Below are 27,124 nucleotides of genomic sequence, written 5' to 3' on the forward strand. Positions count from 1 at the left end.
TAAGGGACAGTTTGTGTGTTCAAATTATGCAGTAAACTAAAAATCAACAAAAATGGAGATACTTGTTTTTCATTGGACAGCAACAATATGTAACATAGCTCTGGACAATCTGAGCAATAGGTAACTCTCTGTGCTATTTTCATAAAACGACTACAAACTTAGTATTAAGTGTTATTTTTTTATATATACAGTGCCCTCCATAATTATTGGCACCCCTGGTTAAGATGTGTTCTTTAGCTTCTCATAAATTGAGTTTTGTTCAAAATAATATAGGACCACGATGGAAAAAAGAGTAAAATACAACCTTTAACTCAAGTGAATTTATTCAGTAGGGAAAAAATCCCACATTAAGAAATAATTATTTAACATCAAATCATGTGTGCCACAATTATTAGCACCCCTGATGTTAATACTTTGTACAACCCCCTTTTGCCAACAAAACAGCACCTAATCTTCTCCTGTAATGTTTCACAAGATGGGAGAATACAGAAAGAGGGATCTTTGACCATTCCTCTTTGCACATTCTCTCTAAATCATCCAACGACCTGGGTCCTCTCCTCTGCACTCTCCTCTTCAGCTCACCCCACAGGTTTTCAATGGGGTTGAGGTCTGGGGACTGAGATGGCCGTGGGAGGAGCTTGATTCTGTGTGCGGTGAACCATTTCTGTGTAGATTTGGCCACATGTTTAGGATCATTATCTTGCTGAAAGACCCAGTGACGACCCATCTTCAGCTTTCGGGCAGAAGCCACCAGATTTTGTTTTAAAATGTCCTGGTATTTTAGAGCATTCATGATGCCATGCACCCTAACAAGGTTCCCAGGGCCTTTAGAAGAGAAACAGGCCCACAGCATCACTGATCCCCCGCTGTATTTCACAGTGGGCATGAGGTGCTTTTCTGCATACTCAGCTCTTGTGTTACGCCAGACCCACTTAGAGCATTTGTTGCCAAAAAGCTCTATCTTTGTTTCATCTGACCAAAGAACACGGTCCCAGTTGAAGTCATAGTACCGCTTAGCAAACTCCAAACGTTTGCGTTTATGATTGTGAGTGAGAAATGGTTTCTTCCGTGCATGCCTCCCAAACAGCTTGTTGGCATGTAGATAGCGCCTGATGGTTGTTTTGGAGACTTTGTGACCCCAAGAAGCTACCATTTGTTGCAATTCTGTAACAGTGAGCTTTGGAGAACTTTTTATTTCTCTTATCATCCTCCTCACTGTGCGTGGTGGCAAAATAAACTTGCGTCCTCGTCCAGGCTTGTTTACCACTGTTCCAGTTGTTTTAAACTTCTTAATAATTCCTCTGACAGTAGATATGGACAGGTGTAGGCGAGTAGCGATTTTCTTGTAGCCATTGCCTGACTTGTGCCTGACATCTGCCTCACTTGAATGGTATGTTCCTTTGTCTTTCCCATGTTGAAGATAAACGGCCTCTGTGTCACGTCATATTTATACCCCAGGGAAACAGGAAGTTGTGAATTACTAATTAAATGTTCCTACATACTCTGATCAACTTCGTAAACTACTGTAGAAGTGACAGAAATACTTTTATTAAATTTATTTCCTAAGAATTGTTAGGGGTGCCAATAATTGTGGAACAGGTGATTTTATGAAGAATAATTATTTCTTAGTCAGGGATTTTATTTCCCCCTTAAAATTTACTTGAGTTAAAGGTTGGACTTTACTTTTTTTTCCCATCGTGGTCCTATATTATTTTGAACAAAACTCAATTTATGAGAAGCTAAAGAACACATCTTAACCAGGGGTGCCAATAATTATGGAGGGCACTGTAGATATAATATATAATATTTTATTTTTGTTCAGGCACCGTAAGGATTGCTGCTAAATTCCGTTGTACACTGTGCAATGACAATAAAAGTATCTTATCTTATCTTATATGAACATTTTGTTGTCTGCACCCATATAAACACAGGATAATCTGGCATATTCCAGAAGAGACAAAGTAAAGGAAGGCAAGAGCAGTTTAATCCCATTCAACAAAAATATTTTATTGTTGTTGAATATTAAATATCATATATACAATTGTTTTGGCTTTAAATTAACATATTGGTACTACAGTGACATTTCTCACGGCCCTCATGTTTTGGTATAAGAAACATTGGTAAGAAGCCTGTATTTATGAGTCATTACAAATATGATTATAACTCATTGCAACTTGTTGATATGTTTGAAAGCAAGATTATAAACTACTGTTATACAATTATAACACTTATTAAATAATTAACTAATGAACATGCTACAACATAAGCAATATAATGATTTATAATAAGTTTTAAACAGATAATAAATCTATTTGGTGGCATCAAGGACATTGTTTTACAGAGAAACATTTTAAAAAGTTATAGAGGGAGAGTACTGATTAGCTAAAAAAAAAGTGCATGGATTGTGCTCTTTAGCTGTAAATATCACAATTATCAGACGTTCATGAGGGAGCGCTTACTGAATACAATAAAAAGGAAAGTCTGGACTATGAAAAAACAATGTAGAGATTTACTGTTTGACTCAGTCTTACCTGTTATTAGGTTGGTTAAAGACAAAACATTTATTATTGTTCTTGCATATATTTAAATTACATGTTACCTGATAGATCCTTTTGTTGAAGCACACAGTGATGACATGTTAACATGTCCTTATATTGTGCTTTCAGAATTGTTCATAAGTAACATAACAATTTTAACACATTTATATATGACTTATCTGATTAAACGCATTGCAAGAAATATAATGCTTGTGTTATAACATGTTCATTGGTTAATAGTATGGACCATTATGAGTCATTATAGGAGTTTATAAACATGCTGACAATGCATTAATATCAGGTTCTAATGAGTTAAAACTGTATTTGTAATGTATTTTAAATTACAACCCTCACAGAAAGTGTTACTGCAACATTCGGTGCATTTTTCAAATATTATTTCACCTCATACAAAGAGATACCTAGCAGTTGGTCCTTCATACATCATACAGGAATTGTATATTTTGAGCCAATTTATAGTGTCTGTCTTTTTTTAGACAATTATATATTAAGATATATAATTATTAAAACTGGGTTTGTTTTAGTTGTTACTGGTTAAGCTCCCTTGACTTAAAGTTTCCTCAAACTTTAAGTCAAAATTCACATTGTCAAGAAATGTTACAATAAAAGAGAAGAGCAGGCTGTAGAATCAGTCAGTCCAGTACCAAATTAAATAGGTTTCAATACAGATCTCCTTGGTTTGTTTTTTAAAAAGCCCATAAACGTGCTCATAAATGATCCCTGTGCCAGAACAGCACAGCCCATTCAACAATTCGAGTGCTCTGTTAAACAGTGCATTTTTGGCAGACATCAGTTTACGATACTATCGAGGGCACAGTTTTTCTGACCATGTTTGATGCTCTAAAGAATTTGCAGAAGGCTCTCTTCATCGCATCCTGCAGCTCTTTATTCCTCAAGCTGTAAATGAAGGGGTTCAGCAGGGGCGTCAGGACAGAGTAAAGCACAGAAATAATCAAACGTGCTTCTGCATCAAATGAGGGTATTCTATAAGAGATGTACACACATACGGAAGACACATAAGAGATACACACCACTATCAGGTGGGACACACAAGTAGCAGCAGCTTTCTTTCTTTCAACTGAGCCCATTTTGATGATGGTTTTCCCAATTAAAATGTATGACATGAGAATCAGCAGGAAAGTAGAAAGAAGGGACAATAAAGCAAAAAATAGTCCTACGATATTATTTACTGAAGTGTCAGTGCAGGCCAGGCGTATAAGTGAGGAATGATCACAGAAAGTGTGCTTGATTACGTTTGGCCCACAGAAGGGTAGAGGCAATGCTAAAGAGAAAGCTGGCCAAGCAATGAAAGATCCAAAAACGAACGATACAAATAACAGCAAATATCGTACTTTTCTGGTCATGATTGACGTGTAGCGCAACGGGTTGCAAATTGCCACATATCGGTCAAAAGCCATCACCGTTAAAAACCCCCGTCCTGTTATACCTATTGAGATAAAAATATACATTTGTGCAAAGCAGCCTGCCTTGGAAATGGTCTTCACTTCCACTAGAAATCCTGAAAGCATGTTAGGAACTGTATTTGACGTGTAGATTAAATCAGAGAAGGACAGACAGTGGAGAAAAAAGTACATAGGTGAATTCAGTCTCGGGTCAGTTCTGACCAGATATATAATCATACTGTTTCCAACCAGTATCAGAATATACATTGGCAAGAAAATAGCAAACAGAATCAATTTCCTCTCCTTGAATCCCTCAATGATAAAAAACGATACTTGCTCCGTTGTGTTCATTTTAGAGCGATGGCAACTGCACAGAAAAAGAGAAAGCGCTTGAGTTTGAACCTATAGAAGCATCTCTGAAAAGTCTGAAATAAAAGACAAAGAGGAAAAAACAGCAAGTGAAAGTTTCTGAAATACAAACCCCTTGAATTTCACAGGAGGTCTTGTGAATGTGTAGGATCTAAAATACACAATTTAAAACAGTGGGACGCCTTTATCTTAATTGGTTGTCAAGAGCAAGTGTTTGTTTTCATTCACATCAATTAGAAGCTGTCGCTGGACCAATTAAAAAGTTGCTCTTGTTATTATGTTTTTCATTCACTCAAAGGGTAATTAGATGATAATAATCACCTCCTAAACGTTAATTGCCGTTGTTGGAAGTTGCTTGTTTAGCTAAATTTCCCTAGGGATTTCATGTAGTTCATTTACTTTTTTACAGTGGTGTAATGATGTAGTTATGTGTCGTAAACATTGTTAAAAATTCTATACTGTAATTAATTATGTTAATTATAGACCATGTGGATCTGGACATGCAGCTTTCTATAATCCCTTTGTCACTGAACACTTCACATCATCAGGCCAGCAAGCTACAGTGGGGTCACAATCTTTTAGGCCTAGCTCTGGGCGTACTTACAGAACCCAACTCCTCTGATCATCAGCTCAAAGTCTTACCTGAAACAAACAGCTCCTAGGACACCTGTTGATGCTCCTGGCTACCTAGATGCTGCAACAAGTCCTAAAGAGTGCTGGTTTCTTGGTAGTTCCTAAAATTCAGAGGAGCTGTGCAGGAGGAAGAGCTTTCTCTTATAAAGCTCCCCAACTCTGGAATAACCTCCCTGAATATGTTCAGGACTCAGACACAGTCTCAATCTTTAAGTCTAGACTGAAAACGTACTTGTTTAGTTTAGCTTTTGGTAATTAATGTTTTTCCTTTTAGATAAGGCTGCAGATCCAGGGGTTCATGGACATAGGGATTTGTGGGTAAACTGAGATTTGAGGTTATTAGTTTGCCACACTCTGATAATGTTTTATATTCTCTGTTTTCCATAAATCCAGTTAAAACTAATTCTATCTCTCTGCCTTCTTCCGAGTTACTGACTGCCCACCTGTCTGACCCGATACCGATGGATGTTGGACCCCCAGACTCTCATGTCCCCTGTCTGGCCAGACTGATGGAAGTTTCTGAAGTCAGCTCTTCTCCATCACCCACCACACATCAGCTGCTCATCATCCATATTACTCTCCACTACGATACATCCAAGCTTACATAACCTCTATACGGATGTATATGGATGTATAAAGACTTTTTAAAATTAATTTAAAAGCCGTTTGACCAGTGGTAGGATAGTCCCCCCTTAAATGTGAGTCTTGGTTTCTCCCAAGGTTTCTTCCTCCTCCTGCAGCTCTGAGGGAGTTTTTCCTTGCCTCTGCGCTCACTGGGGGTTCTGTATTCTGTATTTTCTATGTTTAATGTTTTGCCTGATTCTTTCTCCTGTGATCCCTGTCATCTCTGATCTCTCAGACGGCACTGCAAAAAGACCAGCATTCAACTACAGCTGATAGAGCCACATGGACAAGGGATTTCTTTGGCAGATCTGCATCAAGGATGACAATATGAAGTTACAATACACAAATGCCACTGAAAAATTTGCTACCATATATTAACCATGTCCAGAAGCAGCATCAACTTCTCCAGACTTAGGGTGGACAATCACAGTAGAAATGTGCACAGGAAATTTGGCAGTGTTAAATCAACACTGTTAGTGTTAAATTAACACTGAGAGTGTAAAGTTTAACATTAATAAGTGTTGATTTAACATTAACAGTGTTGATTTAACACTAACAGTAATTTCCTGTGTGTAAAGTGATCAGACCACTTATAGTATTACTGATCTTTTTTTGGAAGTAATGGTCACTATGTGGTCTACACAATGGACTATCCCATATTTGTCCAATGGCTCTGATTTTCCAACCTTTTTTAGCTTTAGAATTGATTGTTGTTTTTTACCTATAGACATGGCTCTGGTTTCTATGATGGTTACTCCTCTAACTATAAAAGCACAGTCTGCACAGGCAAAATTCAAATCTGAAACTAAACATAGACATTGAGCACTGTTTATTATTTGAATAATCATTGTATCAGGACACACCTGTCATATATTCCAATATTTTTTATCACAATAAAAATGTGTGGGTTCAGACAAAAGCTGCTGTCTTCTGAACTGTATGTCAGATCCAGATGTAAATACCTGGAAATAAAAGCTGAAATGTTGATCTTTTGACTCTTTGATATTAATCTTTTAATCTTTAATCTTTTAAATGTTTACCATCTACAGCAAAAATAACAGGAATTGGCCTCACTGTTCCAATACTTTTGGAAGGTATATTATCAAATGAAATCAAGTCTACAAAGAAATAACAGTAAAAGTCCATGTAAAAAACAATTAAAGTTAAATTTTCCACACTCACTCACTCACGTCCCAACCTTTTCTGTTTTGGGGGTTGCATGTACACACTAAATTTACACAAAATAGAAATATATAATAACTGAACTGCTGGTGTGTAATAGAATAAGTGAGCATGGTTATGTGTGCCGTGCAAAATATGGAAACGTGTTTGCGGGTAACCCACTGTACTATTTTCTACAAAACGAAATATGTTTTTTTGTGTATTGATGTGTATGATTTTAAAATATTGTCATGTCCTGTCTGTCCTCGTGCCTGTGTATGTTCCACGTGACCTGTGCCCCTGTGTTCTGTTCCAGTACTTTTCCACCTGTGTCAATTTGTAGCTCCGCCCCCTAGCCCCAGGTGTTTCCACTTCCCTTGTGTATTAAATAGCCCTCCTCTGCCACCTTGTCCTCCGTCGGTCTTTGCACTAACCCCTGTCGTTTGTCTTCCCGTGTTCCCAGATTTTCTCTCAGTGTTTCTCTCAGTGTTTCTCTCAGTGTTTCTCTCAGTGTTTCTCTCCGTGTCTATCTTAGTTTAATCCTTGTAATTATCCTTGCTCTGTTTAGTTCATAGTCTTGTTTCATTATTCATTTTGTTTTCCTTGTATATATCTCCCTGTTTTATGTTTACGTGTTTATTTTGTTGCCTGTCTCTGTTTATCTTTGTTATTTATTTATTAAATTATAAATTTCTCGCCTTACCTGCACCTGTGTCCGCCTCCTCGTCTCCCTGCCTGGGTCATTCGTGACAAATATATTTTTTCTTGGTTTTTAACATCCCATATGCACACAGGCCATTAAGCAATAGTTATGTAAACCATACAAATATAAGAAAGTGCTAAATTTAGTTAAGCTTTGTGCTGTTGGATAAATGTATAGTAAGTGAGCATGACAAACCAACATGCTTTAGCGATAGAACATAATAAATAAAAATTTTAATAAAGTCAAAGTCTCTTTTTGTACAGTAAATACAACAGAATCCATAACTGTGTTACAGAAGGAGAAACATTGATAATCTTTACATTTATTACATTAAAAAGCAATTATAAAAAGCTCACTTGTGTAGAGTAAAACAACAGAATCCATAACTGTATTACAAAAGGAGAAAAATTTATGATTTTTACATTTTTCTTTTAAGAAGCAATTAAACATAAATGCACTGAAGTCACATTTTGTGAATATATTGATAAACAGTTCAGAAATAGTCTTATTAGGTGTACTATGATACTACAGAAGGCACAGTTTTCCTGAATGTTTTTGAACCTGCCCTGTATTTGCAGAAGGCTCTTTTCATAGCATGCTGCAGCTCTTTATTCCTCAAGCTGTAAATGAAGGGGTTTATCAGAGGCGTCAAAACAGAGTAAAGCACAGAAATAATCAAACGGACCTCTGGGTCAAATGAGGGCACTCTGTAGGAGATGTACACACATGCAGCAGATACAAATGATATAGTCACCACTATCAGGTGAGACACACAAGTAGCAGCAGCTTTCTTTCTTTCAACTGAGCCCATTTTGCTGATGGCTTTCCCAATTAAAACATATGATGTGAGAATCAGCAGGAAAGTGGAAAGAAGGGAAAATAAAGCAAAAACTAGTCCAACTACACTATTTCTTGTAATATCAGTGCAGGCCAGGCGTATAACTGATGTATGATCACAGAAGGTGTGCTTAATTACGTTTGGCCCACAGAAGGGTAGAGGCAATGCTAAAAAGAAAGCTGGTAGAGTAACAAACGATCCAAAGACCCATGATGCACATATCAGCAAATAACGAACTTTCCTGCTCATGATTGACGTGTAGCGTAACGGGTTACAGATGGCTACATACCGGTCAAAAGCCATCACCGTTAGCAAACTACGTCCAGTTATACCCATTGAGAGAAAAACATACATCTGTGTTAAACAGCCTGTTTTGGAAATGGTCTTCACTTCCACTAGAAATCCTGAAAGCATGTTGGGGACTGTAGTTGACGTGTAGATTAAATCAGAGAAGGAAAGATTGTGGAGGAAAAAGTACATGGGTGAATTCAGCTTGGAGTCGGTTCTGACCAAATATATAATCATACTGTTTCCAACCAGTATCAGAACATACATTGGCAAGAAAATAGCAAACAGAATCAATTTCCTCTCCTTAAATCCCTCAATAATAAACAATGTTATTTCCTCAGTTGTGTTCATTTTAGAGGGCTGGAAACTGTGCAGAAAAACACAACAGCGAAAAACAGGTAATAAAACAAATGCACATTTTTAGAAGTGCTCTGAACATGAAATATGATAAATGGGTCAAAGAGTTTGATTATCACATTTAAACACAGTAAAAAAAGAACTAACTAAAGGATGTCTTAGAAAAGATGCGTACCCCTGAAAGTTAATGTGAGGTCTTAAGAATGCGTAAGTCTTAAATACACAAAGCAAAACAAATATGGGCCATTATCCTAATTGGTTCTCAAGAGCAAGTGTTTGTTTTCATTCATATCAATTAAAAGCTATCCCTGGACCAATTAAAAACTTTTCTTGTTAGTATGTTTTTAAGCGACTCTAAATGGTAATTAGATGAGAATAATCACCTCCAGGAATTGAATTTGAGTCTTGGACCTTAATTGCGTTGTTACAATCTTGCTTAGCAACATTACCCTAGAGTATAATTTATTTCATATGCTTATATTTTAAATAGCATACTACATACTACTATAGCATACTAGCTACTATTATCAATACAACAATAATACCACAATTATTCTTTTTTTTGTTGTTAGATTAGCTTCTATTAATTGTATTAGTGATCTCGGGTCTGGCCACTTTCAGGGTTTTTAGTGTGTTTTTACTAACAGCATAGTTTTGTTACTATCAGTGTATCTTTTTCTAATGGTACATGCTTTACTTCAAAGTCATTATGCATGTTCAGTCTACTAAACTCTATTTGTCACAGAAGACTTTACACTAAAAAGCTACAATAACAGCCAGTAGACAACCTTTATGGGCTATATACTGGTCTCAGCCCTTACAGGACCCATCCACTTCTGGAAAGGCTACTGACATTATCTGTACTGTATTATAAATCCTGTAAAACCTTCAGCTCCATTTATATGTCATACAGGTCCAGTTATTAGCCAATGATTCCAGTTTAATTTCATACTAATTTTTTGTTCCTTCCAATGAGCCTCTTAATTTAGACAAAGAGAGTTCTGTAGAAGAGTTACCAAAACGATGGGGCATGATTCTTGCAGTACTGCATGTTGTTGACGTCTCCAGAGAGTACATTTTAAGGGGTGCAAACTAGAGTAAGGATTGATTTGGGACAGGTCTGTAATTGCTAGTATATGAAGTATGCCGAGTAAGAAGCATATTAACTAAATGTGACAGAAAATTGCCAGCTTTGCTACAAACATTAAGTTCAGGGCTTGTTAAAAATATTTTGGGGCCCCTGAACCTGATTATATGATTACTGAACTGCTTGTATTTTTGCACCAGGAGTAGCATAAAGTTATCCAAAAGCAGTGTGTAAGACTGGTGGAGGAGAACGTGCCATAATACATGAAAACTGTGATTAAAAAACAGGGTTATTTCACCAATTATTGATTTCTGAACTCTATGAATATGAACTTTATGAATATAAACTTGTTTTCTTTGCATTATTTGAGATCTGAAAGAGATCTTTGCATCTTTATTGTTTTTTCAGCAATTTCTCATTTTCTGCAATGTATTTAACAAGAAGGACATAAATGTATAAAATATAATCTTTAGGACAAGATGTGTGTATATACATATATACATATACAGAGATGGGAAACAAACAATAAACATGCATTTGCTGGTGTGGTGGCAATGGAGTACATAATAGCTATACTCACAAAGAAGTGCAAATAATTATCAATGAAAAACTCATTAAACAATTAAATATATAAATATAAATATATATTAAAATTATTTTAGAAAATCTAAGTACAAAAAATGTAAAATATATAGAAAATAACTGTTTGAAGGTTGAAGTACACTTAGCGCAGTGTACAGTCAGATTTAACATTTCCTGATATGTGCAAAATATTTGTATTAATATTTGTATTAATGTATGTAATTCATATTTATTCTATTAATGTATTAAACTGTTAAACATATCTGATATTATTTGCGAGATAAATCATGGTGGCACCACATACAATAGTTTAAGATCTTTGCCAATTAATCTTAATAGAAAAACGCTAAATTACATGTTTTCACATAAATATACAGCCTTTAATATGACATTCCAACTGTCGAATATGCCTTAAATATTAAATATTTATTTTTTTTATCAGTGACTAGCAAATATCATTTTGTTGGTATAGACACGTATAGACAAGGCAAATTCATAATTGTATCTCACAGAAATTTCTTACTGCCCCAATGATTTAGTACTGAGCAAAGGACCCATGCAGGCAACCTTTTGTGGGCCTTTAATCAGTCAGTTCTTATCTGGGCCTAAACAGCAGGCAAGTAAATAGATGAGAGGATTAGGAGCCTCATTAAACTCAAAGAAATATCAAGAAATATCAGCAAAATAGCCAAAATACAAAATCAAATCTTAGAGTTTATTTAACATTTTTATTCAGTATTGAATGTATAAACACATTTATACATGTCAGTAAAAATAAATTAAAAGAAAAAAAAAAACAATAAATTGCCTGGTTTAAACCAAGGAGCAGAACCTTCATTGGATGCTTTCAATCAGTCTCAAATGAATGGTATTTAAATGACAGTTTTAATGTCTTGGACAAAAAAACATGCTTTAAAATATTCTTCCATTACTATCCAAGGGATGCATATCAGTGGAACTGGGGCTTATTACTTGGAACATACTGATACAAGTTGTACAGTAAGCCATGTATTATTTTTTTTCAAGTGAAAAATTCACATCAAATGTCATAACAGATTTTTACATTTACAATATGTGATGGTGATTTTTTTCAACAATCACTTCACAAGTGGACTTATTAGAGCTGGTTTTAGATAGTCATCTCAGTCAGTACATTTATTTACAGGCATCAGTTTATGATACTACAGATGGCACTGTTTTCCTGACCATCTTTGAGGCTGTAGAGCATCTGCAGAAGGCTCTCTTCATCGCATCCTGCAGCTCTTTATTCCTCAAGCTGTAAATGAAGGGGTTCAGCAGGGGCGTCAGGACAGAGTAAAGCACAGCAATAATCAAACGCACATCTGGGTCAAAGGTGGCCACTCTGTAGGAGATGTACACACATGCAGCAGATACATACGAGATACACACCACTATCAGGTGAGACACACAAGTAGCAGCAGCTTTAAATTGTTCAGCTGGGCCCATTTTGTGGATGTTTTTTCCAATTAAAATGTATGACGTGAGAATCAGCAGGAAAGTGGAAATAATAGCAAATAAAGCAAAGGTCAGTGAAATTACATTGTTCCTTGAAGTGTCAGTGCAGGCCAGGCGCACGAGTGAGGTATGATCACAGAAGATATGCTTAATCACGTTTGGTCCACAGAAGGGTAGAGGCAATGCTATAATTAGCGACGTGAAAGGAATAAACAACCCAAAGACCCATGCTGAAACTATTAGCAAATAACAAACTTTTTTAGTCATGATTGATGAATAGCGTAACGGGTTACAGATGGCTAAATATCGGTCAAAAGCCATCACTGTTAACAAACCACGTCCTGTCACAGCCAGAGAAAGGAAAACATACATTTGTGCAAAGCAGCCTGCCTTAGAAATAGTCTTCACCTCCACTAGAAATCCTGAAAGCATGTTGGGAATGGTTGAAGATGTGTAGACAATATCACAGAAGGAAAGATTATGGAGGAAAAAGTACATGGGAGAATTTAGTTTAGGGTCTGTTCTGACCAGATATATTATCATACAGTTTCCCCCTAAAATAAGAACATATATAGCTAAGAAAATAGCAAACAGAATCAGGTATTTATCTTTCAGACCCTCAATGATGAAAAACGTAACTGGCTCAGACTTGTTCATTCTGGTAAATCAGGAACTTGAATTCTAACCTGTAAGAAAAAAAAACAGAGAAATAAATAAGGTAAAATACATAAATAAATCAATAATTAATGAAGAACCATATTATAACCACAGTAAGCACATATATAACAAAGATTAAGTGAATACAACAAAGTATTAAAAAAATAAATAATTAACAAAAAATCTTACGTGAATCTTCTTTTCTTAATAGTCACAGCTCACGTGTAACCTTCCTTGTTTCTGTACATAAAACCTATGAAAAGTGCATATAAAACATATGGATTTATGCACAAATGTTGTCACAATCAAGCAATCCCATATTTCCCACCTCTGAAAACATCTCACCTTGCTCAGGAAAACTCTCCTAATGCCAAGCATAACATAATGTTCATAAATAAAGGAATACTATGAGTATGAGTCTTAAATAGACATTTCAATTGTCATGAGTTTTAAGATTTGCCTAATAGGCAGGTTTGTTTGTTTTCATTCATATCAATTAAAATTTGCCCCTAGACCAATTAAAACAGCTGTGTTTCTTTGTTTCCTGGGTGACTGTTTGTCATGCGCTCAAATCTACATAATTACTGAGGCTTAATCAACTCTCTTGGATTTAAAAGCTTAACCATATCATGATGGTGTAGCTGTTGGGAATAACAGGTACACATTTTTAATGTAGTTTCCAAGACTCTTAAAGACTTGTAGTGGTTTTGTTCTTTTATCAGCGGGATTGTTCAGTCAAACTAGAGCTTAATATTCCTGCCACATGCGAATTCTAAATAAATGCAAGTTATTATATTAAAAAATGTCTGCATTTTAGCTTACACGAAACACATGCCCACATGAAAATAATTACTGTGCACAGCGTAAATTAAATGCGGACTTTAAACTGGGAACCTTGGTCAAGCAACATTAGACTTTATGGATGTCAGATATCAGATATCAGGAATATAATAAAATTCTATAAATATCCATTAACATATCAAGTGGGTTTTTTTTTTCAAAAATAATGACTAACTGAAATAACTGAACTGATTGTAATAAAAGCTGCATTTTTTTATATTTTGATATAAGAAAATATTTTTATTCCTAATGATTATTTATTTATTTATTTATTTATTTTATTTTTATGACTGCCCTCCATATAGGCCATCTGTCAGCCAGCCACCATCTGCTTTGTTTGCAGAGATTGTGAACAGAATCCAAGTTATGTTTGGAATCTGGTGGAATCGTATGGGTCCCACTTTGGAGGCCTCATGGTACTAAGTACCATCAGGTGGCATGGTGGCTTAGTGGTTAGCACGTTCGCCTCCCAGCACTGGGGTCTTGGGTTCAAGTCCTTATCTGGGTGGAGTTTCCATGTTCTCCCCGTGTCTGCGTGGGTTTCCTCCGGGGACTCCGGTTTCCTCCCACAGTCCAAAAACAGGTAAGGGAGAAAAGAGATCAGGTAAAGTGGATACTCTAAATTGCCCAGAAAAATTTGTGTATGTGTAAAGTGGTGTGTATGTGTAAAGTGGTGTGTATGTGTAAAGTGTGTGGTATGTAGGTTTGTGTGTGTGTGTAAATGTGTGTGTATGACTGTGCCCAGATATGGATTGGCACTCTGTCCTGGGTAATTGCTGTAGTGCCCAATGCAGTCCTCCAGGTGGACGGTCTTTTCCGGTTGAGAGTACGCTGTGCGCTATTGGCTGCCGCTTCTCACTGGTGTGTGGATGAGTGTTAATGTGTAATGTGCTTGTGTGTGAAACGTGTTAATTGTAAAGCGTCCTTGGGTTTCTATAAAGGCGCTATATAAGTTGAACTTCATTCATTCATTCAAGTGCTTTAATCCTGTCTTTGCTGTGCTAGATACAAGAGATGCCAAAATCTCATGATATGAAGCAAGGCTTTGACTGGCCATCTATCCAAGGCCATGACAGTCAGGCTCATGACTGGCATTATTTAGCTGGACAATGTTTATCCATGCCCACCCATATCTTTTCTTGTTTCCAAGCTGTAACTGGATACTAGGGTACTTAGTTTTCCCTTAGAGGATTCAATAGCAGAATGAAATGTTTTATTTTAGTTCTGGAAAAAATAAGAGACCACTTAAAAACTAGGAGTTAATTTGATTTTACCAAATTGAAAACCTCTGGAATATAATCAGGAGAAAGATGGATGATCACAAGCCACTAAACCAAGCTGAACTGCTTGAATTTTTGTAGCAGGAGTAAAGGCATAAAGTTATCCAAAAGCAGTGTGTAAGACTGGTGGAAGAAAACATGCCAAGGTGCATGAAAACTATGATTAAAAATCAGGCTTATTCCACCAAATATAAATATAAACGAGTTTTCTTTGTATTATTTGAGCTCTGAAAGCTCTGTATCTTTTTTTCTTATTTCAGCCATTTCTCATTTTCTGCAAATAAATGCTCTAAATGACAATATTTTTATTTGGAATTTGGAAGAAATGTTATCCGTAGTTTATAGAACAAAACAACAATGTTCATTTTACTCAAATATATATCTATAAATAGCTAAATCAGGGAAACTAATTCCGAAACTGAAGTGGTCACTCAGGTTGTAGTCCATCTGTTTCTCTGTATACTTTATTACCCTCCTTTCACAATCTTTTAAACGGCCATTCTCAGATGTGCTATGACAAAGCTTATGAAGCAAACCTTACTTATTTGATTATTACACATTACACATTACACATTTGCACATTAATTAAGTCAATTCTTTACATCAAAAGAATGAAAAAGGCACTAAATTATATATAAATGTCATTTAAATAAATACTGATGCTAAGACACACCTACAATAGTTAGAAAAAAAAATACTGGGCTAATGTTGATTTCTCTCTTTCTCTTTGTGTTGTAAAATTGTTACTTAATATATTTCCAATTGTAAGCAGACATCTTAATCAGTAAATGCTGATTTATATCCCATCTGAATTCGCAATCACAATTTAAACCTGTACAAATTCTGGACACATCCAAGATCAGTTTGTTAGGACACATTTTAATGTTAACATAATCAATGTCTAATGAAATAACAAAGCAATATAACATACAATTCATTCAGGTCCTGAAACATAACAATAGATTACTCATAATCATTGACTTGATAATAATTTGCTCTGTGTCGTGTTATATACAGTAATATCTAACAGATTCTAACATTAGTTTAAACCACAATTAAAAGCTTTAGATACTGGATATAGAAAATATTGTATAAAGACTGTAATAAACAATTTGTAAAGTTTTGATATGCTTTACTTTTACTGTATTATAAAGATATGAAATGTAATGTTTACATTCTGTAAAGAGTTATTTTATGCATTAAGAGTAAGTGACCAATAAGAAATCACACTTGGTACAGTTGAGACACTCAGGTTCACAGTGCATTTGACAGAAAGCAGTCAGATATGTTGATAAGAACGAAAAGAGTTTGAATTTTTAACTTTTAAACGACCAATATGGACTATATTGACAAAGTTAGCACACTTACACTTTCTTTTAAAATTATAGATGTTAGTTTATCCTGATTGGAGGGGGATTTTGGAACATTTCTGTGAGGATTTGATTGCATTTAGTGACAAGAGCATCCTATTTGATTAGCAGTGCCTCAAAAAAAATAAAAACAATACAAGATGTAAGCATTTGCACAGTTGCAGCAATTGCAGCAACGTGTGGCCACAAACATTTGGACATTCTGAATATTTGAGAAGTGTGACTGTATTTCATACAGTTCTTCTAATAAGATACATAGATAAAGATAAAAAGAAAAGAATGCACAGCAGAGCTTTAACAGGACATTTAAGCAGCTGTATCTATTTCCTTATGACACAGAGGGCACAGTTTTCCTGGCCATGCTTGAGCCTGAAGTGCTTCTGCAGAAGGCTCTCTTCATTGCGTCCTGCAGCTCTTTATTCCTCAGGCTGTAAATGAAGGGGTTCAGCAGGGGCGTCAATACTGAGTAAAGCACAGCAATTATCAAACGTGCTTCTGCATCAAATGAGGGCACTCTGTAGGAGATGTACACACAGGTAGCACACGAAAATGATATAGTCACCACTATCAGGTGAGACACACAAGTAGCAGCAGCTTTCCTTCTTTCAACGGAGCCCATTTTGCTAATGGCTTTGCCAATTAAAATATATGAGGTGAGAATCAGCAGGAAAGTGGAAATAAGGGCAATTAAAGCAAAGGTTAGAGCTACTACGCCATTTATTGTAATGTCAGTGCAGGCCAGGCGCACAACTGAGGTATGATCACACAAGATATGCTTAACTATGTTTGGCCCACAGAAGGGTAGAGGCAATGCTAACATCAGGGCCTTGAAAGGAATAAACCACCCAAAAGCCCAAGCTGAAAGTATCAGCAAATAACGAGCTTTCCAGGTCATAACTGACGTGTAGCGTAACGGGTTACAGATGGCTAAGTATCGGTCAAAGGCCATCACCGTTAACAAACCACGTCCTGTTGTACCCATTGAGAGGAAAACATACATCTGTGTAAAACAGCCTGCTTTGGAAATGGTCTTCACTTCCACTAGAAATCCTGAAAGCATGTTGGGGACAGTAGTTGTTGTGTAGATTATATCAGAGAAGGAAAGATTGTGGAGGAAAAAGTACATGGGTGAATTCAATTTCGCGTCTGTCCTGACCAGATATATTATCATACTGTTTCCAACCAGTATAAGAATATACATTATCAAAAATAAGGGAAACAGGATCAGTTTTCTCTCTTTAAATCCCTCAATGATGAAAAATGTTACTTGCCCAGTTGTATTCATTTTAGAGGGTCAGCAACTGTGCAGAAAAAGAGAACAGCAATAAACAGAGAACAAAAAAGAAACTACATTTTTAGGACTACACTGCAAGATTCATTGAACTACCGTATTTAGCTATTATGTACCAAATTTAAACCCACTGGAAAAAAAAATTCACTTTAAACCCACTGAAGCATCTCTTGATTCAAACGGCAAATAGAAAAAAGCTTGAAAAAAAAAGCTGGTACTATCTGAAATGTGTACCCCTGGCTCCTGGAGCACAAAGAAAGAACGTATGTGTAAGATCTTATATACACATATCAAAACAAGAGGTGTTCCATTATTTAAATTGGTTGTCAAGTTCAAGTGTTTGTTTTCATTCATATCAATTAAAATAAAAAAGCAATCCCTTGACCAATTAAAATACATTTCCTTGTTAATATGTTTACTTTTAAAGGATAATTACACAAGGATAATCGTCTCTCCCGGATGAGTTCGAATCTTAAATCTCAATTGTGTTGTTACATTCTGTGTACAACTAGTTGCAGAGAGTTGCATGTTCAACATTTCACAAAATGATCAGCAGTAATGAAGTAGCCTTACATTTGAATCATTGCATCTATACAGCTATTTTTTCTATATATTTTTCAATAATAAACCAAGATATCAAATAAGAATTTAACTTTGTTTTGAGTCCCTTTCTAGTTGTATGAACTCCATGCTTTTCTTAATATTTTAAATAGAAATACTATACTTTTACATATTTAAGAGCATATTTGTGAAGTTTGGAACTCACCACTATACTCAGTGAATGAGTTTAGGCTGCTGAATGCACAGCTTGCCATTTTTACTTTAGTTTTCATTTGGAACTGACGTTTTAAGTACCAATGTACCAGAAGATAAGAAAGTAGAAATACTATACTTCTACATATTTTTAAAAGCATATTTGTGAAGTTAGGCACTCACCACTATATTGAGTGAATGATTTTAGGCTGCTGAATGCACATCTTACCATTTTTAGTTTGGTTTTAATTTGAAACTGAAGATTTATGAACCAATGTACCAGAAGAAGAAGAACAGAAGGTCTGTTGATGTTCTATGCCACGACAAATTAAGAGAAGTATTTTTAAATACAAAAGCTGTAGCTCTCGTCCTAACTCTATATAAATATTTCCATATCAAAAGAAATACCCAAAAATGATGGATAAACTTCAAGAGAAAATCTAACATGAAATACAAAGCAGTGAATTCTGACAAAAGAAGCAGTTAATTTAAAGATGTGCTCCAAATGCAGCGCTTCCTGATGAGCTCTTAAAAGTGTGCTGTATACCAAAAGACATGGATACACTCTCAGGAAAATTGGTTCTCACACCCAACTTCATTCAAACCTGCCATAATGACCTGCTGTCACTGGAACCAACAGCCACTAACAGCTACAACTTACTGACTGGCAGCTGCCACTAACAGCAGCCTCTATGCGTGGCTTGTGTTAGTTTTTAAAAGTTCTTAATAACTATTCCTAACAGCTGTGTGTGTCTTCTTTTACAGTGTAATAAAGGGCTTTTAAATCCAGCAATCTTTCAGATGTTTTTTTTAGTAACAAGGCAATACTTAACATACTGGCTGCTTGTATCTGGAAAGGGCACAAAATATCACTTTTCTCAGTTTTTTGAAGTTTAAAGATGAATGTTAAAGGCAAGTTAATGTTAACTATTATTGTGAAAATGTAATTCATCATCGGGAAAAGACTGATTTTATGCTTCTTTGCTAGCTGCATTTGTCAGGCTGGGTGCAGGGAGGACGAGGAGGCGGACGCAAATGCAAACCAAAACGGGATTTATTGAAAACAAACAAAATACACAGGGATAAACTGAAAACAGGACTGGGGAAACTCCGGAAAACATGGAACACTGACAGACGAAACACGTACAAGGATCGACACCGGGGAAATGAAACACGGACCTTAAATAGAGGTGCACACACACAGGAAACATGAAACACCTGGGACGAAGGGGCGGAGTTACAGAATAACACAGGTGAGTGGAAAAACACAGGTAGAACACAGGGGCACGGGTCACGTGGGACAACACAGGCACGAGGACAGACAGGAAACAGGGCCAGGACCTTACATAACCCCCCCCTTAACGCGCAACTCCCGGGGCGCGAAAAACGAAACCCCAGGAGCAGGTCAGGAGAGGGCGGAAAACAAAGAACAAGACAAGACAGAACTAGGACGGAGACCGGACAGGGAACGGGGGCAGGACCGGGAACGGACACTGGACGTGGGGCTGGGCAGGGAACGGAAACTGGACAGAAGACTGGACAGGAGACAGGGAAGGACACTGGAACAGGGACTGGACAGGGGACACAAAGGGAGACGGAGACTGGACAGGTGACGGAGACTGGACAGGACAGGAGACTGGGGCATGACACTGGACACAGACTGAACATGGGGCAAGGACTGGACAGGGGACCGAACAGGAGACGGAGACTGGACAGGGAACGGAGACTGGGACTGGACAGGGGGTTCAGACTGAACAAACGACTGGACTGGGGACCGAGACTGGACAGGGAACAGAACACAGGGCTGAGACTGGACACGGGGTTCAGACTGAACAAACGACTGGACTGGGGACCGAGACTGGACAGGGAACAGAACACGGGGCTGAGACTGGACACGGGGCTGAGACTGGACACGGGGCTGGACACTAGACAGGGACGGAGACTGGGCAGCAGACCGAACAGAAGACGGGGACTGGACAAAACTGGACAGGGGAACTGGAACCATAACAGTGACGGGGACGGGAACAGAAAAACCACCGGGGACAGGAACTGGAACTGACACAGATACGGGGACCAGGATAGGGAGAGACAGGGGTACAAACATTGGTGGGTGCCCAGGACTGGCAAAAGTCTGTAGGGAAGTCCAAGGAGCCAGCCTGGGCACAGTTCTGGGGGCAAAGACAGGGGGCCTTGGGGCAGGCCTGGGGGTATACAAAGTTCGAGGAGCCGATACGGGAGCAGCGGGAGCTGCTGGAGCTGGAGCTGAGGCCGGAGCAGCGGGAGCTGCAGGAGCTGAGGCTGAGGCCGGAGCAGCGGGAGCTGCAGGAGCTGAGGCTGTAGCAGCGGGAGCTGCTGGTGCTGGAGCTGAGGCTGTAGCAGCGGGAGCTGCTGGTGCTGGAGCTGAGGCTGTAGCAGCGGGAGCTGCTGGTGCTGGAGCTGGGGCAGCGGGTGCTGCTTGAGCAGGCGCGGCGATCCTAGGAGCTCGTGACCTGGGAGTAGGCACAGGAGCAGAGGCGGGTAGCCCAGGCACGTGAACTGGGGAGGCAGCGGGCACAGAGTCAGAGGCGGCCGGAGCCGCGGGCTTGGGGGCGGCTGGCACCGCTGGCGAAGAAGCCGCTTCAGCGGGAGCTGAGAGTGCGGCTGCCGCCAAGACCCGGACTGGAGCCGCAGATTCAGCAGTGGGCGTGGTTGTAAACACCGGACCGGAGCTTGCTTCCGGAGCCGGAGTCGAGGATCTGGAAGCCGGCCGGGCTGGTGAGCTGGAAGCCTGCCGAGCTGGAGTGTTGGAAGTCGGCCGGGCTGGAGAGCTGGAAGCCGGCCGCGCTGGAGTGCTGGAAGTCGGCCGCGCTGGAGTGCTGGAAGTCGGCCGCGCTGGAGTGCTGGAAGTCGGCCGCGCTGGAGTGCTGGAAGTCGGCCGCGCTGGAGTGCTGGAAGTCGGCCGCGCTGGAGAGTGCGGTGGAGCTAGTAGGCTAGCTAGCTTAGCTGGAGCTTCAGAGAGCGGCGCTGCCGCCGCCGCTGTCTCGGGGAGCGGCGCGGCCGCCGCTGAAGTCTCGGGGAGCGGCTGAGCCACGGGAGTCACGGGGCGTGGAGCCTCAGCCGCGTGCTTCTTGGAGCGCGGTGAAGCCAGCAGGCTAGCTAGCTTAGCTGGAGCTTCAGAGAGCGGCGCTGCCGCTGTAGTCTCGGGGAGCGGCGCGGCCGCCGCTGAAGTCTCGGGGAGCGGCTGAGCCACGGGAGTCACGGGGCGTGGAGCCTCAGCCGCGTGCTTCTTGGAGCGCGGATGAGTCGCGGGGGTCTCGGAGCGCGAATGAGTCGCGAGGGTCCCATGGCGTGGAACCTCAGCCGCGGGCAACACGGGAGTCTGGGCGGCCTCTCTAGCTGTGCGTCCGAGAGCCGTGTAGAGCACCGCCCCTGTGGGGTACGGTAAGGGGGTTCTGGCCGGTGCGGTGTAGAACTCCTCTTCCTCCTCGGAGCTGCTGGGAGCGCAACCGAGGAAGTCCCACGGCTTCCGCTCCACGAGCCTCGGGTACTCGTAGGTTTCACCCAACCTGAGACGAGTCCCGAGGCTCCCCGCACACACCAGCAGCGCCCCCCCAAGCAAATCCTCCCCGGAAAAGGGATCCTCCTTCGGCTGGCGGGACCCCTTAGAACGTCTACCCCGAGGCCTGTGGCGTCCTTTAGGCCTCGGGGATTCCAACGCCGGGGTCCCGCATGAAGCGTGGCGAATCGCCAACCTGGAGCCGGTCCACTGGTTTGCTGCGTCCATTTTTCGGTCGATCCTTCTGTCAGGCTGGGTGCAGGGAGGACGAGGAGGCGGACGCAAATGCAAACCAAAACGGGATTTATTGAAAACAAACACAAAATACACAGGGATAAACTGAAAACAGGACTGGGGAAACTCCGGAAAACATGGAACACTGACAGACGAAACACGTACAAGGATCGACACCGGGGAAATGAAACACGGACCTTAAATAGAGGTGCACACACACAGGAAACATGAAACACCTGGGACGAAGGGGCGGAGTTAAAGAAGAACACAGGTGAGTGGAAAAACACATGTAGAACACAGGGGCACGGGTCACGTGGGACAACACAGGCACGAGGACAGACAGGAAACAGGGCCAGGACCTTACAGCATTAGTGTAGGAACTGAGGGGATGGATAGGAAATAGGTGGATTTGCCCCCCCCCCAATCCCACAAAAAATACAGCAGAAAAAGCTGAAATTGTTTTAAAATAAACGTTTATTTTGAAGGTGTGCCGAAATCTGCACCCCCGCCATGAAAAGCACCCCCTCTCAGGAGCGTGTTTCTAATTAAAGTTAACTAAAGCAAAATTCTCCGCTTTTATCAAGAAGACAACACCGGATTTACATGCGAGTGATAAGAGCACTGAATTGCAACAATATACTGTACTGCAATAAAAAATGCAGTACAGTAAATGCTTTTGGGTAATGTCTTGTTCTATAAACACACTAGCAGGGTTTGGGTTATCTAACGTTTATATTAACTGCTGCCAAAAACGCCTATGAAACGTAAAATTACATTATTTTAATAAAAGTACACCCTGGTAAGAAATGCTTTCAAGGCATACTTTTCCTGTCATTCCTGTTACAATAGCAAAGACAGACTGACAAGCCTTATATCAAGCTGCACAGTGCAAAGTTAATGGCACAACTAAAGATTGCTAAAATATGGCCCTTGGTTTGAGGGACACACAGCTCTGGAAAAATAAGAGACCACTTAAAAATGATGAGTTTCTTTGATTGAATTGAAAACCTCTGGAATATAATCAAGAGTGTGTAAGACTGGTGGAGGAGAACATGATGCCAAGATGCATGACAACTGTGATTAAAAACCAGGGTTATTCCACCAAATGTTGATTACTTTTAAAACTTTATAAATATGAATTTGTTTTCTTTGCATTATTTGTGGTCTGAAAGCTCTTGCTATTTGTTATTTAAGCTATTTCTCATTGTATGCAAATAAATGCTCTAAATGACAAGATTTTTATTTGGAATTCGGGAGAAATGTTGTCTGTAGTTTATAGAATAAAACAACAAGTTCATTTTACTCAAACATATACCTATAAATAACAAAATCAGAGAAACTTGAGTGTTCCATATTCTGAAATAGCAAAATCAGAGAAACTGATTCAGAAACTGAAGTGGTCTCTCATTTTTTTCCAGAGCTATATATGTAAAATTCGGTAAACAAGAAGTAAACTTTAGGTTTAGGTTGTTTTTTCCTATCTAAATTTTCCTATGTCAAAAAAAGAGATTGCAAAGTAAAAGTAAACATCAAGCTAAAATGTAGTATAAATAATGAAGCTGTGCAGACATTCTCAGGTAAGTTCTGCTTTTTCATGCCTCCTGAGTTTCCTACACTAGCATCTCATGTCACTCACATGGTGATAGATGGTGTGAGCTGAAGCTGCTCTGCCTTGTGTCTGCAGGCAGTTTAAAGCTGTCAGTTGGAAGCTGAATGAGGTACTTTAGCCACCATTAGAGGAGGTGAGCTACATGTTTTGTGAACACAGGAACAGAAAGATCTCTGGTGATCGACTTGTAGTGACTTGTGTCTATGTTTTTCCACTGCTGTGTTGGATCTTGTCTCCTCAGAAAATGTTCTGGACTTCTTTCCTTCGTGCTCAGTGTGGTACACTGACTCCAGGACCGAGTCTAATCTTACTTTATGTACACTGGTTAAATGTAAACATTTATACTTTATATTGCCAGCACCACAGCTAAAAAGTTTGTTAAAGTAACACATTGTATTAGTAGGTGCATGGTCCCTCACAGTAGCAGAAAACACAAAATATGAAATTAATATACAAAAGAAATATAAAATTATATAAATAACTTACACTTTACATATATTATTGCACAGTTTGCACAGTTTATTTTACATTTTGAAAAGGTGCCAATATGGTTTAAGTCAGAGTCTAAAATTATGTGTGGAATGATATCAGATTAGATTTTTTTGTGATGTTCTGATGCAAACAAAAGGGAAACCCACATGAATTCCTAAAATGAATTTGTAATTGCAACAAATGTGAAGTGTTTCATATTCTTAAAAATTATATAGTACATAAAGTATATAGTCAACATAAAGTGTATAGCTTTAAATGCAGACATAGCCTTTCTCTTGGTTTAAAGGCAAGGATTGTGGGAACATATCTGAGGGTCTTTTCTGCAACCTGACTTTGGAAGCAGTCAGTGAACACTAGAACAAGGAGCTTTTGTTTTCAATTAGTCAAGCATCAAATTTCAGTGGTGAGCATTTCTTGTGGTTTTGGCGCCATCTATTGTTTTTGGCCTGCATGATCCTTCAGACTAAAGCATAGAGTACATTTTACACTGATTAAGCATAACATTATGACCACTTTCTTGTTTCTACACCCATTATCCATTTTTCTGTTTCTCTGCATTATCATCTTTTTTCACCGTGTTCTTCAAATGGTCAGGACCCCACAGGACCACCACAGACAGACAGAGCTTGGCAGTCTTATTTGGTCCTTATTTGGTCTGGCATTTGTATGGTATGCACTTATATCGCCAACATTTTTAAATATTGTGAATATTATTATATCCTGAAATATCGTTCCATATCACCCACCCCTAATTATCACATAAGGAAAGCACTTTTTTTTAACTGTTTTTAGCAAAATAAATATTCACACTGTTCTCATTTCCCATTATATATCTACTAGAGACAGATTATATCTGTCCAGTATCGTTTATTTTATTTTACTTTAATTCTACATATATGGAGATATTTGGAGTGCATTATTAGTATCATTATTAGTAGTGCATTTTTTAAAATAATTTTGTCAATTCAGTTTTTTGTCATATCGCCAAGAGTGTCGTTATCGAGAAAATCAAGAAATAAAAAACAAGAAATATTGTGATATTATTTTAAAACCATCTACCCCTTGTATCAAGTTAGTGCAAGTAAGTGTATCAATTTGAAGACGAGGCAGGAAAAAAGACTTTACAAGAGTGAACTGGAGAGCAGTCTTTCCTTGTATTTTCTTGTTGTCTTGTCTTTTCCTATATTTTTGGTTGTATTTTCTTGTCTTTACTTGGTGTCTTTCCTTGCTGTATATATTTTTCTTTTCCTGTTGTATTGTCTTGTTGTATTTAGTCTTTTCTTGTCTTATCTTGTTTAGTTTTCAGTTCCACCATAAATGCTTAGGACCTGAGGATAAACCAGACCAGCTCTGACCACAGAGTAGGTATTATTTGCAGTGACACAGAAATGGTGGTGGTGTGTTAGTGTTGTGCTTGCACGAGTGGATCAAACATGCCAAATTTATCAGATAATAGAACTGAATATATTTCCTAAATAAAATTTAAATACATTATATATTAATAAATGAACAGCCACCCATTTAACATTTTATACCTTATTTCATATTGTATATTAAATATATCCTTAATTATTGAATAAATAAATAAAAAATATTGCTATTTCTATGGGATTTTCTTATAGCTCATGTGAGGTTGTGCCCTGCTACCAAATGCAAATTTCACACTTACAATTAAATCTAGATTTTAGATCTACATAATGTGGCAATAAATAATTAGTACACTAGCCACACCTGCCATGGTCCTGCTCATCAGTCATTTGTCTAATTAATTACATTTGAATCTGTAGAAATTAAGAGAATAGGTAAAAAAAAAAATGTCTGTAGTTCCTAAACAATTCATGTTATATTTTATTAAACTCACCTGCTTTATTGCTCATAGGTTCCTCGTTTGTTGCATCAAGGAATGATCAAAAAAACTGTCCCTGTCCAAATACTTATAGACTTGGCTGTATTTTACCATTAAACGCCTGAGCACTTCCAGTGTCATTACTTAAATAAAGGATTCTGATGAGTCAGCAGGTGCCCTGGTACTGCAGTCACAGCAAAACTGCAGTGCCAGAACCTTTCTTCAACACTGGCAGCTCCCATTGCAGTGAATCAGACTAAAACTAAGTACAGTCTGGCTGCTGAGAAGTTTCTCAAGGTCACCCCACTAATCTGCTATTTAAGTAGAAATTCTGTGCATGCTAAGGCCCGGTATCTGCAGCTTTTGCTAAACCCTGCTATCAGAAGAAGCAGCAGGACAGACACGGCCTGTTTGTGTGTGCTGGTGGAAGATAAAGTAAATAGCTTTACATTATAACAGCAATTACCACCACCCACCTCCACCATCCAGACAGATCCACAGAAGCCAGGCTCCCTAATTAACCTCACGGCTGCTGTGACAGCACACAGGGCAGAAGGCTGTGAGACTCAGTGGAAGAAATTATGAATATTTTAAAGAGAGGTGTGATTTATGTAAAAAGTTTTCTGTTAACATGGAATCATTTAATGCAATCAATGATGGCTTATTTTGTCTATCATTCTCCATCAGGGTCTTTCTCTCAAAATATTAAATTAACTAAAATAAAGTAACAGTATTTTACAAAAAAAAATTAATTATGATTATAATTCACTTCACTTCACTTTAGTTTTCCAAAAAAAGCTATTAGAAATATATCTTTAAATAGATAGATAGATAGATAGATAGATAGATAGATAGATAGATAGATAGATAGATAGATAGATAGATAGATAGATAGATAGATAGATAGATAGATAGATAGATAGATACTTTATTTATCCCGAAGGAAATTTAGGCATCCAGCAGCAACAACACAATACAATAATTTATTGTAACAAAATTTAACTGTAAATTAACAGCCAATTTAACTGATATTATCTTGTTATTCTTTAAAAATGTTTCTATTATTTAATTGATGTTGGCTCTAAATTAACAGATATTAATGAACAATATTACCATGAAAATCATAAAAAATTTTGCTATA

General features: G+C 38.4%; 4 protein-coding genes across 4 annotated transcripts; all 4 read right to left on the minus strand.

The window, feature by feature from the left end:
- Positions 1–3,041: 3,041 nt before the first annotated feature.
- LOC103034204 (olfactory receptor 10J1-like) lies at positions 3,042–4,458 on the minus strand. Its single transcript, XM_007259579.4, has one exon. It carries the CDS (start codon positions 4,307–4,309, stop codon positions 3,350–3,352), a length of 960 nt encoding a protein of 319 aa, XP_007259641.2. The 5' UTR covers positions 4,310–4,458; the 3' UTR covers positions 3,042–3,349.
- A 3,088-nt stretch (positions 4,459–7,546) lies between these two features.
- Positions 7,547–9,078, minus strand: LOC103033887 (olfactory receptor 142-like). The gene has a single exon (XM_007259578.4). The coding sequence runs from the start codon at positions 8,923–8,925 to the stop codon at positions 7,966–7,968; it is 960 nt and encodes a 319-aa protein (XP_007259640.2). The 5' UTR covers positions 8,926–9,078; the 3' UTR covers positions 7,547–7,965.
- Positions 9,079–11,339: 2,261 nt separating this feature from the next.
- or6at1 (odorant receptor, family 6, subfamily AT, member 1) lies at positions 11,340–26,471 on the minus strand. The gene is made up of 3 exons (XM_007259574.3): positions 25,999–26,471; positions 12,923–12,986; positions 11,340–12,762 (listed from the first exon to the last, which is right to left on the minus strand). The coding sequence occupies exon 3, from the start codon at positions 12,731–12,733 to the stop codon at positions 11,774–11,776; it is 960 nt and encodes a 319-aa protein (XP_007259636.2). The 5' UTR covers positions 12,734–12,762; positions 12,923–12,986; positions 25,999–26,471; the 3' UTR covers positions 11,340–11,773.
- Positions 15,616–18,095, minus strand: LOC103033259 (olfactory receptor 10J1-like). The gene has a single exon (XM_007259576.4). The coding sequence runs from the start codon at positions 17,506–17,508 to the stop codon at positions 16,552–16,554; it is 957 nt and encodes a 318-aa protein (XP_007259638.2). The 5' UTR covers positions 17,509–18,095; the 3' UTR covers positions 15,616–16,551.
- Positions 26,472–27,124: the final 653 nt, after the last annotated feature.

This window comes from Astyanax mexicanus, chromosome 17 (genome assembly GCF_023375975.1).
Source record: "Astyanax mexicanus isolate ESR-SI-001 chromosome 17, AstMex3_surface, whole genome shotgun sequence".
NCBI classification, from domain to species: Eukaryota; Metazoa; Chordata; class Actinopteri; order Characiformes; family Acestrorhamphidae; genus Astyanax; species Astyanax mexicanus.

What these genes read in the sequence shown, in the direction of transcription:
- LOC103034204 (XM_007259579.4), bottom strand. Translation starts at nt 4,309, where the DNA reads ATGAACACAACGGAGCAAGTATCGTTTTTTATCATTGAGGGATTCAAG.
- LOC103033887 (XM_007259578.4), bottom strand. Translation starts at nt 8,925, where the DNA reads ATGAACACAACTGAGGAAATAACATTGTTTATTATTGAGGGATTTAAG.
- or6at1 (XM_007259574.3), bottom strand. Translation starts at nt 12,733, where the DNA reads ATGAACAAGTCTGAGCCAGTTACGTTTTTCATCATTGAGGGTCTGAAA.
- LOC103033259 (XM_007259576.4), bottom strand. Translation starts at nt 17,508, where the DNA reads ATGAATACAACTGGGCAAGTAACATTTTTCATCATTGAGGGATTTAAA.